The 14,958-nt window shown below is 44.3% G+C and overlaps 1 protein-coding gene across 2 annotated transcripts in view; it reads right to left on the bottom strand.

Annotated features, from left to right (window-relative positions):
* Positions 1-14,958, bottom strand: part of LOC141111651 (inactive hydroxysteroid dehydrogenase-like protein 1) — a 63,329-nt gene that overhangs the window by 37,729 nt on the left and 10,642 nt on the right. The window contains exons 1-2 of one of the 2 annotated variants that reach the window (XM_073603805.1): positions 13,939-14,075; positions 12,482-12,740 (exon numbers count right to left, since the gene is read on the bottom strand). In XM_073603805.1, coding sequence (XP_073459906.1) covers positions 12,482-12,740 — 259 coding nt within the window. In that variant the 5' untranslated portion in view covers positions 13,939-14,075. Of the gene's footprint in view, positions 1-12,481; positions 12,741-13,938; positions 14,076-14,958 lie in introns of those variants that run through there. The other variant, XM_073603804.1, reaches the window with a different exon arrangement.

Below are 14,958 nucleotides of genomic sequence, written 5' to 3'. Positions count from 1 at the left end.
CCATGCTGACAGGTCCCTGGCTATCCTGTGCACATTCCACTGTTAACTTCTAGTGTGCTGGAAGGTGCAAACAGGAATGCCAAGGAACTGTCACCACCAGTGGTGGCCTGTGCATTGTGGGGGGGGGGGGGGTTAGTGATGGCTACATTTAATGGGCACAAGTGGCTGCATTTGACGGGCACAGGTGGCTTCGTTTGACGGGCACAAGTGGCTGCATTTGACGGGCACAGGTGGCTGCGTTTGACAGGCACAGGTGGCTGCGTTTGATGGGCACAAGTGGCTGCGTTTGACGGGCACAAGTGGCTGTGTTTGATAGGAACAGGTGGCTGTGTTTGACGGGCACAAGTGGCGCGTTTGACGGGCACAAGTGGCGCATTTGACGGGCACAGGTGGCTGCGTTTAAAGGGCACAGGTGGCTGCGTTTGATGGGCACAGGTGGCCGCATTTGACGGGCACAAGTGGCTGTGTTTGACGGGCACAAATGGCTGTGTTTGACGGGCACAAGTGGCTGCATTTGACGGGAACAGGTGGCTGCGTTTCACGGGAACAGGTGGCTGTGTTTGACGGGCACAAGTGACTGCGTTTGATGGGGGAGGTTCAGTATTTTTCAGTTTGTTTGCGCCCTCCCAAAAATTTTGAGCACCAGCTGACACTGGTCAGCACAGAGACAGTACAGGGAACTGTGCGCATGTCTCACTGCGCTTTCCTGCATAGCCAGGCAATCATTTGGGAACTGTGATGTGTCCCAGAAGGGAGGAAGGGCAGCCTAGGCAGCCCAAGTGGAAGTGGGAGCTCGTCAGTAATCGTGATGCATCGTGATGCATCGCAGAATCGAATCGAATCATTGACCAGATAATCGTAATCGAATCGTGAGACCAGTGAAGATGCGCACCCCTAATAAATATATATATATATATAAAATGTGATTTGAAAAGCAGTTCAGCCATGTTGAAGACATATTTGTCTTTTGTACATCTTCCATTTTATGTAGAATTGTCTGTGTTTACATGTGCTGATAAGTCAGCATGCCAGCAATTCAGCTAGAAGGCCATTCTGGCCACAGGAGTGTACAGCCAGTACTCTGTAAATATGTCTTATCAATCATTTGTTTTTCACAATGAAAAGTCATTTTGTAATGAAAAAGCTGCTCAGCTATTATTTTTTCCACAATGGAGTTTTTGCCTCTTTGGCCAGGACTACCTCCACCTAAGCATGTGGAGGTTCCAGGTTAAAGGTGATAGCAGGTGTGGTTAGTGATCAAAATATTGATCAAAAGAGGGGAGACTGTAATGGAAATTTGTAAGTTCTGTATATAATTGTATTCTATTTTGTATGTATTACATACTGCCCTCACTGTGCACACGGCACTAATAATGTTTTCAGTACATGTTTACATTCTTTCGAGTCCTGATTAGAATTAGCCTGCCTATGTAACGCCCCTTGTTACCACAAGAGTACAAATGTAATATTATAGTGATACCTACGTAGTCATGTGTATAAAAACCTTCAATTGCGTCATAATAAAGCAGAACAGTTATTTGGAAAGATGCTGAGTGTATCTTTTGTGTCTGTTCCCTACTGCAGTAGTTATTAATAATTTGGAACCACTAATCAATAAGAGGATAGGAGTTGCCTATCTATAAAATGTCCTGGTCAGTGGCCAAAACAGCAGCCGCTTGGGCACCACATGCTTGACCAGACATATGTCGAGCTCCCATGCAGTCCGTTGGCAACAGTACTTAAAAGACCCACACCAAAGCATAAGGCGGACCTCTCCTTGCTCCTCATCAGCTGAGATCTCCAACCCCACTATACCTTGAGTCCTCTCAGAGACCTGCACTGAGAGGAATGAAGGTGTAGAATTAGGTGTCCCAAGCACTTGCGGGCAATCTGCTAGCGGTACACTTAAATCCGATTGTAGTGGGCAAATTTCCCTACCCCAGTTGCTAAACCATCAAAAGAAATTCGGTCCCAGCCATCCACATGCTCAGCGGCTGAATGCTATTTTGGCGAAATTGCTAGCATTTATAACTGCTGCCTTTTCAGCTGGTAGACTCTGCCCCCTTTCGAGAATTTGTGGAATGTGCGGTACCTCAGTGGCAGGTTCCCAAACGCCATTTTTTTTCTCGGAAGGCCATTCCGGCTCTCTATCGGCATGTGAAAGGCAATGTCTTGGCCTCGTTGGACAAGGCGGTCAGTGGTAAGGTGCATATTACGCTGACTCATGGTCCAGCACGCATGGACAGGGACGTTACCTTTCTTTCATGGTGCACTGGGTCTGCTGGCAGCTGAGAAGGATACAGGACAGAGTGCAGTAATGTTGGAGCTTGTTCCGCCACCACGCTTCCAAAATGCTGGTAGTGGTGATTCTGCTACACCTCTCTCCTCCACCCCCCTCTTCTTCTTCCTCTATGGCCTCTTCCTGTGCAGATTTGTCCTCGGAACCAGCGGTGCTCCGTAGGCGTTCTACGGGATAAGCAAGCACTCATGTAAAAAGATGCCATGCGGTGCTTGAGTTGGTCTGCTTAGGGGACAGGAGCCACACTGGGGCAGAGATTCTGGCAGCTCTGCAGGGGCAGGTTCAGAGGTGGTTGACGCTACGCCATCTTCAGCCAGGAATGGTGGTTTGCGACAATGGCACCAACCTCCTCTCCGCCCTCCGACAGGGACACTTGACCCATGTTCCCTGTTTGGCTCACATCCTTAATTTGGTGGTGCAGCGGTTCTTGTGCAGGTACCCGGGCTTACAGGATCTCCTGAGGCAGGCCAGGAAAGTCTGTGGGCATTTCCGCCGGTCATATAATGCCAGTGCTCGGCTGGCTGACCTTCAAAAGGAATGCAACCTGCCCAAGAACCGCCTCATCTGTGACATGCCCACCAGGTGAAACTCAACGTTGGCAATGCTGCAGCAGCTGCACACGCAGCAGAGGGCAATCAATGAGTACCTGTGCGAGTATGGCACCAGGACAGGGTCAGGGGAGCTTGGCTTTTTTCGCCACGCCAGTGGCTAAGTATCAAGGATGCATGGACTGTCCTGTCACCATTTGAGGAGGCCACGAGGAGGGTGAGCAGTGATAGAGCATGCATCAGTGATACTGTCCACTGTCCCCCTTGTCTTCCTATTTGAGCACACGCTGCATGAAATAATGGACAGGGCACTTGAGGCAGAACAGAGGGAGGAAGAGGAGGACTTCCTTACCTCTCAAGGCCCCCTTTATCTAGACAGTATTCCTGCAGGCCCGCCTATCACACAGGAAGAGGAGGAGGAGGATTGTGTCAGCATGGAGGTGGAGCCTGGCACTCAGCATCAGCAGCAGTCTTCAAGGGATCATTTTCAGTCCCCGGAAACCCATGGCCTTGTACGTGGCTGGGAGGAGGTGGCTGCGGATCATGTCGTCCTTAGTGACCCAGAGGACTCCGGACCGAATGCCTCAGCAAACCTACGATGCATGTCCTCCCTGATCCTGCAAAGCCTGCGAAAGGACCCTCAGATTTGTGGTATCAAGGAGAGGGATCAGTACTGGCTGGCAACCCTTCTTGATCCACGTTACAAGGATAAGGTTGCGGAACTTATCCAGCCTTCGCAGAGGGAGCAGAGGATGAAACATCTTTGGGAGGCCTTGCAGAAAGGTTTGTGCAATGCGTTTCCAGAGCCTGGGAGGTTACAATTTCCTGGTCCTCCTGGACAACGTGTTACTGAGCCTTTGGTCAGTCACAGAAGGAGCAGTGGAGAAGGTGGCCGTCTGACCGATGCGTTCAGACAAATTTTTAGTCCGCAGCCCCAAGGTCTGATCGGTTCGAGTAACTATCGCCAGCATCTGATTTACATGGTGCAGGAATACCTTGGGGCAAGATCAGACTTGGAGACCTTTCCAACCGAAAATCCACTGGGTTACTGGGTCTTGAGGATGGATCACTGGCCAGAGCTTGCACAGTATGCTACTGGCCTGTCCTGCATCCAGCGTTCTATCTGAACGCACATTCAGTGCTGCTGGAGGCTTTGTAACTGATTACAGAGTGCGCCTGTCCACAGACTCAGTTGATCGGCTCACCTTCATAAAAATGAATCAGTCTTGGATCACCAGCTACCAAGCACCTGATGCTGATGTAACCGATTCATTTTTTCATGAATGTGAGATCCCTTGAAGACTGCCTATGCTGATGCTGAGTGACTATCCTGTTATGCTGAGTGACTATCCTATTCCTCCTCAATGTTCATTTTGATAAAGGAAAGGAGAAACTTGAGAAAGGAGCGCGCATGCGCCCCACGGACCTTGCGCATGCTCTGAAATGTGTTGTGTTCCCCACAGTAATTGACGTCACACGCGGTTTTCTCTGGTTGGCTGCTCCTCTCCTCTGCAGGACTGGCTGTGTTCCATCCCGGCTCCCTGCCGTATTCCAGTACGGACTCGAGAGACTCCTCGGAAACGGCTCCTTCTTATGCCACATTCTCTGATACACATCCACCTGCTTCATGCATCGCTGTATTTTCACATGTAAGTGGCTACTGTTTATTTTATCCATTTAATAAACTGTTTACTTAGAGGCGCTTCTCTCCCTTTGTTTTTTTAATGTTCATGTTGATAGCTTCTAAGAACATTTTTGGTTCTGGGCACCACCACCAGTGCCTAAAGCGCAATTTTTCTGCCCCTGTATTGCTGTAATATTTTGCAGCAGAGCTCATTCCTGCACTCAACTAGAGTATCTGTGAGGGGTTGCAGTGTTGTGGCATCAGCACCAGTGCCTAAAGCCCAATTTTTCTGCCCCTGTTTAACAAGGGCGTGTAATTACAATTTTTGCTGTAATTTTTTGCAGCAGGGCTCATTCCTACGCTCAACTAGAATATCTGTGAGGGGTTGCAGTGTTGTGGCACCACCACCGCAGCCTAAGGCCCAATTTTTCTGCCCCTGTATAACAGGGGCGCTTAACTAGAATTTTTGCTGTAATATTTCGCAGCAGGAAACGTTCCTGCGCTCAACTAGAGTATCTGTGAGGGGTTGCAGTGTTGTGGCACCAGCACCAGTGCCTAAGGCCCAATTTTTCTGCCCCTGTTTGACAGGGGCACGTAATTACAATTTTTGATCTAATATTTCACAGCAGGGCTCGTTCCTATGCTCAACAACAGATTCTGTGAGGGGTTACAGTGTTGTGGCACCACCGCCACTGCCTAAGATCCAATTTTCTGCCCCTGTTTAACAGGGGAGTGTAACTACAATTTTTGATCTAATATTTCACAGCAGGGCCCGTTCCTGCGCCCACCAAGAGTAACTGTGAAGGCTTACAGTGTTGTAGCAACGTCACCACACCACCACGAAAGGCCCAATTTTTCTGACCCTGTTCAACAGGGGCATGTAATTACAATTCTTGATATAATATTTTACAGCAGGGCCCGTTCCAGCGCCCACCAAGAGTAACTGTGAGGGTTTACAGTGTTCTGGTACCACCAACACCTAAGGCCCATTTATGCAGAGTATATAGGGCAGGCCGTATAGTATATACAGGCGGTCCCCTACTTTCAAACAATCGACTTACAAATGACTCCTACTTACAAACGGAGGGAGACAACAGGAAGTGAGAGGAAATCTACCCCTAGGAAGGGAAATTCTCTCCTGTAGGAGTTATTATGGGAAAAAGGTGTCTCCACTGATGCTTTATTATCACCAATCCTTGTTTCCCTAAAAACCCCAAATTTTCAAAATCCAATTGTCATTGGGACAGAAAGTGAGGTGAAATCTTCTGAACAGGGGCACAGACAGCAAAACAAATGTTACAGGGGTGATGATAACCCTTCCCTATGTTATCCAAAATACTTAAAAATAGATTTTTTTTGGCTGGAGCTACACATATAAAATGTACCTGTTCCAAATTACAAACAGATTCAACTTACATAGAGTTACATAGTTACATAGTTAGTAAGGTTGAATAATGACACCAGTCCATCCAGTTCAACCTGAGTGAGTGTGGGTGCGTGACTACAATCATCCCTATTTTATTTAAGGTACCCATATAGCGCCGCCAATTCACGCAGCACTCCACACATACATCATACACCCACATTGGTCCCTACCCTCAAGGAGCCCACAATCCAAGGTCCCCAACTCACATTCATATACTAGAGCCAATTTTGAACAGAAGCCAATTAATCTACCAGCATGTCTTTGGAGTGTGGGAGGAAACCAGAGTACCCGGAGGAAACCCACGCAGGCACAGGGAGAACATAAAAACTCCAGGCAGGTAGTGTCTTGGTTGGGATTCAAACCAGTGACCCTTTTTACTGCTAGGCGAGAGTGCTACCCACTACACTACTGTACCCACTAAACCTACAGTCCCTATCTTGTTTGTAACCCGGGGACCGCCTGTATACTGCTGTTCAGAGTATATAGGGCCTGGGGGCCCCACGCCTTTTCTTTTTTTAATTTGGGTGCGGGGTTCCCTTTAATATCCATACAAGACAGAAATGGCCTGGTAATGGGCTGGGGGGTTACCCATGCCATTTTTCTCAAAAATGTTCATGTCCCGACATTATTACAGCTGCAAGCAGTTTTGAATGGCTTTTATTCCTTTAGAAATGTCATTTTGTGCAGGGACTGTTCTAAACACGGGAAACACGCGCCACTTTACAGGCATACTATAGACACCCCCCAGGTACGATATTTAAAGAAATATTTCACTTTTATTTTTTCATTTTAAGCATCATTAAAATCACTGCTCCCGAAAAAACGGCCGTTTTTAAAACTTTCTTTTGCATTGATACATACCCCCAGGGGCAGGACCCGGGTCCCCAAACCCTTTTTAGGACAATAACTTGCATATTAGCCTTTAAAATTTGCACTTTTCATTTCTCACGTTCGAGTCCCATAGACTTTAATGGTGTTCGAATGTTCGCGCAAACTTTCGGTCCACTTGCATGTACTTGATGTGAACCGAACCGGGGGGTGTTCGGCTCATCCCTAACCATGTGCTAGCTGTACCTGGAAGTGAAGAGTTGTGCAGGAGAGAGAGAGAAAGAGAAACAGTCTGAAAGCAAGTGTTGTGCTAAAGGAGACTGGAGCTGTAAAGTGTATATAGTTGTCCCAATCGATTGAGATACAATCAACCAATTGCTCGTTCTACTGGGCATCCCATATATTCCCATCCCTATCCAAGTTCAAATCCCTCAATAAAAAATACAAAAACAAGCACATGGACAGTTCATTGTCTTCAAGGTGATTGGGAAGTGAATGCTGGGCTGGGCAGGGTGACAGGTGGGCCACAACTTTCAGCAGCCCCTACGGGGATACCAATATATATACAGTCAGGTCCATAAATATTGGGACAGCAACACAATTCTAATATTTTTTGGCTCTATACACCACCACAATGGATTTGAAATGAAACGAACAAGATGTGCTTTAACTGCAGACTTTCAGCTTTAATTTGAGGGTATTTACATCCAAATCAGGTGAACGTTGTAGGAATTACAACAGTTTGTATATGTGCCTCCCACTTTTTAAGGGACCAAAAGTAATAGGACAATTGGCTGCTCAGCTGTTCCATGGCCAGGTGTGTGTTATTCCCTCATTATCTCATTTACAAGGAGCAGATAAAAGGTCCAGAGTTTATTTCAAGTGTGCTATTTGCATTTGGAATCTGTTGCTGTCAACTCTTAATATGAGATCCAAAGAGCTGTCACTATTAGTGAAGCAAGCCATCATTAGGCTGAAAAAACAAAACAAACCCACCAGAGAGATAGCAAAAACATTAGGTGTGGCCAAATCAACTGTTTGGAACATTCTTATAAAGAAAGAACGCACCAGTGAGCTCAGCAACACCAAAAGACCACAGAAAACAACTGTGGTGGATGACCCGAAGAATTCTTTCCCTGGTGAAGAAAACACCCTTCACAACAGTTGGCCAGATCAAGAACACTCTCCAGGAGGTAGGTGTATGTGTGTCAAAGTCAACAATTAAGAAAAGACTTCACCAGACTAAACCATTGGTGAGCCTCAAAAACAGGAAGGCCAGATTAGAGTTTGCCAAACAACATCTAAAAAGTCCTTCACATTTCTGGAACAACATCCTATGGACAGATGAGACCAAGATCAACTTGTACCAGAGTGATGGTAAGAGAAGAGTATGGAGAAGGAAAGGAACTGCTCATGATCCAAAGCATACCACCTCATCAGTGAAGCATGGTGGTGATAGTGTCATGGCGTGGGCATGTATGGCTGCCAATGGAACTGGTTCTCTTGTATTTATTGATGATGTGATTGCTGACAAATGCAGCAGGATGAATTCTGAAGTGTTTTGAGCAATATTATCTGCTCATATTCAGCAAAATGCTTCAGAACTCATTGGAGGGCGCTTCACAGTGCAGATGGACAATGACCCGAAGCATACTGCGAAAGCAACCAAAGAGTTTTTTAAGGGAAAGAAGTGGAATGTTATGCAATGGCCAAGTCAATCACCTGACCTGAATCCAATTGAGCATGCATTTCACTTGCTGAAGACAAAACTGAAGGGAAAATGCCCCAAGAACAAGCAGGAACTGAAGACATTTGCAGTAGAGGCCTGGCAGAGCATCACCGGGGATGAAACCCAGCGTCTGGTGATGTCTATGCGTTCCAGACTTCAGGCTGTAATTGACTGCAAAGGATTTGCAACCAAGTATTAAAAAGTGAAAGTTTGATGGATGATTCTTAATCTGCCCCATTACTTTTGGTCCCTTAAAAAGTGGGAGGCACATATACAAACTGTTGTAATTCCTACACCGTTCACCTGATTTGGATGTAAATACCCTCAAATTAAAGCTGAAAGTCTGCAGTTAAAGCACATCTTCTTAGTTTCATTTCAAATCCATTGTGGTGGTGTATAGAGCCAAAAAGATTAGAATTGTGTCGACGTCCCAATATTTATTTATGGACCTAGCTGTGTATATATATATATATATATATATATATATATATATATATATATATATATATATATTTATATCAAAGCCCTGCAGGCAATTTGGATTTAGCAGGGCCATCTCTGAGTCACTGAGTTCATTTAGCTCCCTGAAGTTTTATTTTCTACATTCTTTTAGCTACTCTGTTTGGACTCTGTTGGTCCCATTACAGACCAAGTTATAAACGTGATGGAGTAAAAACAATCTCTATAAATCTCCAGTTTGCTTTGTGAGTGCATTGCATAGTAGTAGTTTATTACAAGGTTGTGATTATAGTTGTATCGTATATTCACTTACTTTCAATATATTCAAGGTCATTTTAAATTGATGCAGTTTCTTTGTGTAATGGGTGTGTCAGAGTGGCCGAGGTATTACACCACTCAGTTCAGTGAAAGAAGGATAACTCCAGAGGAATTACCAAACTAGCAGCTTCTGCGGGGGTGTGCTACTGTACAAAATAATGATGAATAGACTAAGAAAAATAATATTTATTAAAGCTAAATTCCGGAAAACTAAAAAGTCCTCCCTTGTAGTGGGGTTGCGCCTGCACTGTAAGAGTTAATTGGACCTAAAAAGCACTTTTTACTTATTTAATCCTCTGCTCCCCTTGCAAAGGGCATTCCTCTGTTGTGCTCCCTAACCCTAGCTATGAAGTCATAACTGCACCCCCTCCCCTTCTGCCTCAGAGGATCTGACAACAGCTAGGAAGGAGACAGCTGCTTCATAATTGCTCTGCTCTGAGCACTTTTTTGAGACAAGCTGAGGCAAGAAGAATGCAGGGGCTGACATATCCCCCCCCCCCCTTTGAATTCTTCTTGCCATGGCTTTCCTTGGGAAAGTGCTGCGAGCAGAGACAAGCTGCTGTTATGAAGCAGCTCTCTCCTTCCTAGCTGTTGTCAGATCTGCCACGGCAAGAGGGGAGGAGGTGCAGTTCAGACCCCATAGCTGAGTTAGGAAACACCCAGCAATATAGGACAAAGTACTATATGTACAGTATTTTATCCCATAGAGGACAGAACAGTAAAAAATATACAATTATAAATCTTTAAATCTAGAACCATAGCTCCTGGTCCATGAGGAGGGTGGAAGTTAGAAGTGATGGACCCTTTTTTAATATACTGGAGATCCCTATTATTACAGTTCTGGTTTGGCGCACAAGAATACCTTTCACATGGAGCACACTCATTAATGCCCGGGATCAGGCAGAGACTACAGTCATGTGAAGAATCTAACATTAGGCCAGTTCCTCAACTTAGGGAGGAGCCTTTACTGTGTGCAGTAAAGAAATACAGAGTTCCTCTGAAAAGTGTCTTGTTCCATGTGAGTACACACTGTAACTTATATGTTGCATTAGGAGGGACATACTGAGACTGCGCCCACTCCACTCTGTAACTTATATGTTGCATTAAGAGGGACGTACTGAGACTGCGCCCACTCCACCAGTCCAGCGTACCTCTGTTACCTCACTCCCGCAACAGAATGTTGCACATAGTGGACCTCATGCATGCACTTGTTAACTACTTCCTTACTGTACCTCATGACCAGGCCATAGATCTCAGTAATGCAAGTTCAGATCTGGTTGCTATTGGATAATGATCGCTAGGGAGGGAGCCAGACATCAACACCTGCATTACCGGAGGACCTGTCACCTCTACCAGGTACCACGCCTAATGACTGGTTGCTTTACGTTTTGAACTTGTTTTTGTCTACTCTTAGCAACTGCATAGCTCTTCCTTATCTTGCTGATAACAGTGTTACTTCATATCGATGCAGAGGTTGCTCTAGACTTTTATGAGGCCTTAGGCAAGACTTAGACATGAACCTTTTGAAAATTAACATAAAAAAAAACCTTTTACTTACCATCTGTTCCTCAGCTACGCAGCAGGTCTACCCAGATTGAGATCCTCGATAGGCCTTCCCAGCATTGAGATCCTCCTGCACATGCACCCTTTTGAATAACTTCAGACCAGGCTTAGAACAGTCAGTGTAACTTTACTGAACAAGTGTGACGTAACAGTTCAATGTGAACAACGTCCTTCTTCCTAAACTAACTACTTTAGTGTGGCTGCCAGGCATACCCCTGTGAGGTGAGAGTCCATTTTCATATTCCCCGTGGCTTTGATGTCTCCGAACATCCCGGTGCTTTTAGTGGACTAGAAGGTGCCTTAATCCTATTATCTCCAGTTGTGAGTGGGAAGAGAACCAAGGGCTCCTGGACCTCAGCGTTCCCCCTTTTTATAGCACAAGTGAGCTGGTTAGGACCAAAAAGCCTGGGAACTGAGCTCACAACAGTTAACAGCCGCCAGCTGCTAACGCGCTAGAAGCATCATTTTTTCAACCTGCCTAAATACTTATGAAATTAGATTTACATATGGTTCTATGTGAATTTAACCACTTCCAGAACCGCCGCACGCCGATATACGTCCTAAATTTGGACTATACGTCCATATCTTTGTTATGGCAGCAGCTAGCTGCCATAACCCTGGTATCCTCTTCTTTGGCTGGCGGTCTGGTTTCCGATAATAGTGGTCTCTGCGGCGGATACAAGGGATGTTTACATTCCTTGAAATAGGAATAAAAGTGACACATTTTTTTTTTAAAGAACAGTGTAAAAATAAAAAATAAAAGGTAAAATAAATAAGAAAAAAAAATTAAAAATGTTTTAAACGCGCCCCGTCCCGCCAAGCTCATGTGCAGAAGCAAACACATATGTGAGTCGCTCCCACATATGAAAACGATGTTAAAACCACACATGTGAGGTATCGCCGTGATCGGTAGAGTGAGAGCAATAATTCTAGCCCTAGACTTCCTCTGTAACTTAAAACATGCAACCTGTAGAATTTTTTAAATCGTCGCCTATGGAGATTTTTAAGGGTAAAATGTTGTCGCCATTCGACGAGCGGACGCAATTTTGAAGCGTGACATGTTGGGTATCAATTTACGTGGCGTAACATTATCTTTCACAATATAAAAAAAAATTGGGCTAACTTTACTCTTGTCTTATTTTTTAATTGAAAAAAGTGTATTTTTTCCAAAAAAAGTGCGCTTGTAAGACCGCTGCGCAAATATGGTGTGACAGAAAGTATTGCAACAACCGCCATTTTATTCTCTAGGGTGTTAGAAAAAAAATTATAATGTTTGGGGGTTCTAAGTAATTTTCTAGCAAAAAAAACTGTTTTCAACTTGTAAACATCAAATCTCAGAAAGTGGCTCGGTCCTTAAGTGGTTAATGCTTGGGTTACACATACAGTATTATGATTTAGTTTAGATTTTATGTCTGTGAACATAAGTGTCATTTGTACCGGACATTGTCAAAAAAAACACACAGCCAGTGAAAAACTGTGTCTACGGCTTTTCTAACCAGAAGTTTTACAATACTTTGATTGGAATGCATACTTGGTGTGATCTGCTGATTTTTTTTTCAGCTCTGTGAATCACAGGGAGCTTTGTTAATAAGGCATACATCAAAGATGAAGGCATTATGTGAACCAATACAAGTAGGAAATAAAACATTCAGTTACGTGCTTTTATGTTTCAGATCTTCTCACTCACCAGTAACTATAGCCCATTCTCCATACTGTCTGATATGCTTGGACCTGCTTAGAAAACAAGGAATGGCATATTGCTGTATCATTGAATACCAGAACTGAAGAAAGCTGGAAACATTCCACACGATGAAACACCCTCCAACTGCAGCCAGGATCTCCATGTGACTGGAAAAGAGCTGGAACATCCTCTTGGATATCAACACAGGGATCTTATACACCTCATTCACTGTCTCCATCATTCCACTGAAGCCGAGTCCTTCCATCTGAAATAATAAATATTTAAATAAAAAATTAAAAAAAATAAAAACTTCTACGACAACTGTAATGTCTCCTACAGTGATAAATCTCATTACAGTTACGTTTCTAGCACATGTAGACCTTTATTGATTCCTTTTCATGCCAACGTTATAAGACTAGTTTCACGGTGCAGGGACTTTTTCCCTGCATTTTCAGTGGATGCAGCAGTTCATTCAAATGAATGGGTGCTGTGCATGAGCAAACACTGCCTTGGGTAACTGATAGAGAATTAAACATGTCATGAGGGAAATATAAGGATTGCTCATGGGCAACTTGTATTTTTAGAAGCACAGGTCAGCATTGGAAAGCTACCTGTTCTCACCATAGGCTTACTTTAATGGACTTCAAGCAGTTACAAAAATAATAATCGATTAACCACACTTTTAAAGAGCATACTAAAAAAGGTAAAGTTGTGACAGAAAACATTTACATTAATCGTTCTGCATGTGTTGAGCAAAATCTTCTCTCTCTTGCAGAGCTCCAGGTATCCCTGCTATCTGACAGTTTTGGGTGTGTCAGAAAGTGTATTTCCTACTGGGTCCTGTAGTTCCTCTCACTGTCCCCTACATGACTGCTTTCTCCTATAGTGGTGAAGTGGAATGTTCTATTTTTTAGGATTAATTAGCTAATGAAGGGAAAGGACCTCTTGTATGCACCAGGATACTGGAGACCTAATAGCTAGAAGGGACCTTTTTTATTGGACGAATTTTCATCAGTTTTTTGTTTGATGCTGTACTCAAATCGAAAGTGAAGAGGGTACTCACCATCAGAAAATTTTCTGATGGCAGAATTCAACATCAGAAGTGACGTAATGTGTTGAATTGTTTTGTATGTGTTCTTTCATTTCTGAGCATGCCTGGTCTTGCTCTTCAGATTTTTTTTGTCAGAAAACCATACTAATGAAAAGAAAATCGGACTTTGTGGTCACATCAGACAAAAATTTTCAAGCCTGCACATCCAGTTTTTGTCTGCTGAAAATTCGTGATCGGCTGTCAAAAGCAGCATACTAACAATCAGAAAATCGGCAGATCGTTCATCGGACGAAGTTTAGTTAAAACAGACCTTTCCCATCCTCTCTCTAAAAAACACATCAGCATGCAGCTCTGCATACTGATATTAAATAATTTTGCAGCCATTAGCTAAACATTTTTAACTTTTACTTACAGTTACTGTTTTTCCACTTTGTGGTTGAGTGAGGCTGTAGACACTGAGCAGAATCTTGGGAGCACTGGCATCTAACAAGCAAAGTTAGCTGATGGTGCACCGTCGAGATGCCAAGTTTGGTTGAGGGTGGAGTCCGCTTCCAAGCCTGGACAAGTGATAGCCAAGTGGAAGGAAACCAGGGCATGAGAAAAATCAGAGTCAGAAAAAGGCAGAAGTCGACAACAATCAAACATCAAAGGTACAGGTTCACTAGAAAAAAGTGTGGTCAGTAGTCCAAGCCCCTCGAGGTCAGTAGCGGAGGCCGAGATCGAGGTCAGTAGCGGAGGCAGGCAGCGAGCATGAGCAGACAAGGATAATCTGAAAGCACGGTTGGAGAGGAAGCAACAACGGGATCAAGATATGCATCAAGAACTGGGTAACAAAAACAAGACTGAAGACCATTCAGAAAAGGGCTAGTGCAGAGTTCAGGTTTAAAGCAGAACTTTACCCATAACAACTTGATAAAAAATAATGTTCTTTAGCAAGGAACATACAGTCCACATGAATAATTATGTACTAAAAATTGTGTGTGCTATAAATTGCCTCCAGTCTTATTCCTGCTTCTTCTTGCCGAAGGCTGCCATTTTATTGAAGCCCTAAGCCATTGAGCAGCAGTAAATCTTTAGGCTGTCAGCAGATTGGCCTCTACATTTTCATCACTGTGCCTCAAAATAGAGAGCAACTGAGCATGTGCAGAGCAGGGTGAGACAGTGTATTGTCAGACTTTAAACAGTATGGGCACTTATTTTTAATGTTTTACATAGCTATACCTGCAAAAGGTTATAGCAACAAGACTTAATTTTCTGACTAAAGTGCCACTTTAAATAAGCCGCATGAAAGCAGTGGACATGCACTAGCCAGGCAGCACACTTTAGCCTATCGGCTGGCACCATGTTCCTGACTAAGGATGAGCTCTGGCGTGTTCGCACAGCCCACGTGCAGAGCCCGCCAGGAAGTTGGCACTGCGCTGCGCTAATCACA

Source organism: Aquarana catesbeiana, linkage group LG11, assembly GCF_042186555.1.
Source record: "Aquarana catesbeiana isolate 2022-GZ linkage group LG11, ASM4218655v1, whole genome shotgun sequence".
NCBI lineage: Eukaryota > Metazoa > Chordata > Amphibia > Anura > Ranidae > Aquarana > Aquarana catesbeiana.
Note: the sequence above shows the minus strand (reverse complement) of the source record. Positions and strands in the feature narration are given on the sequence as shown.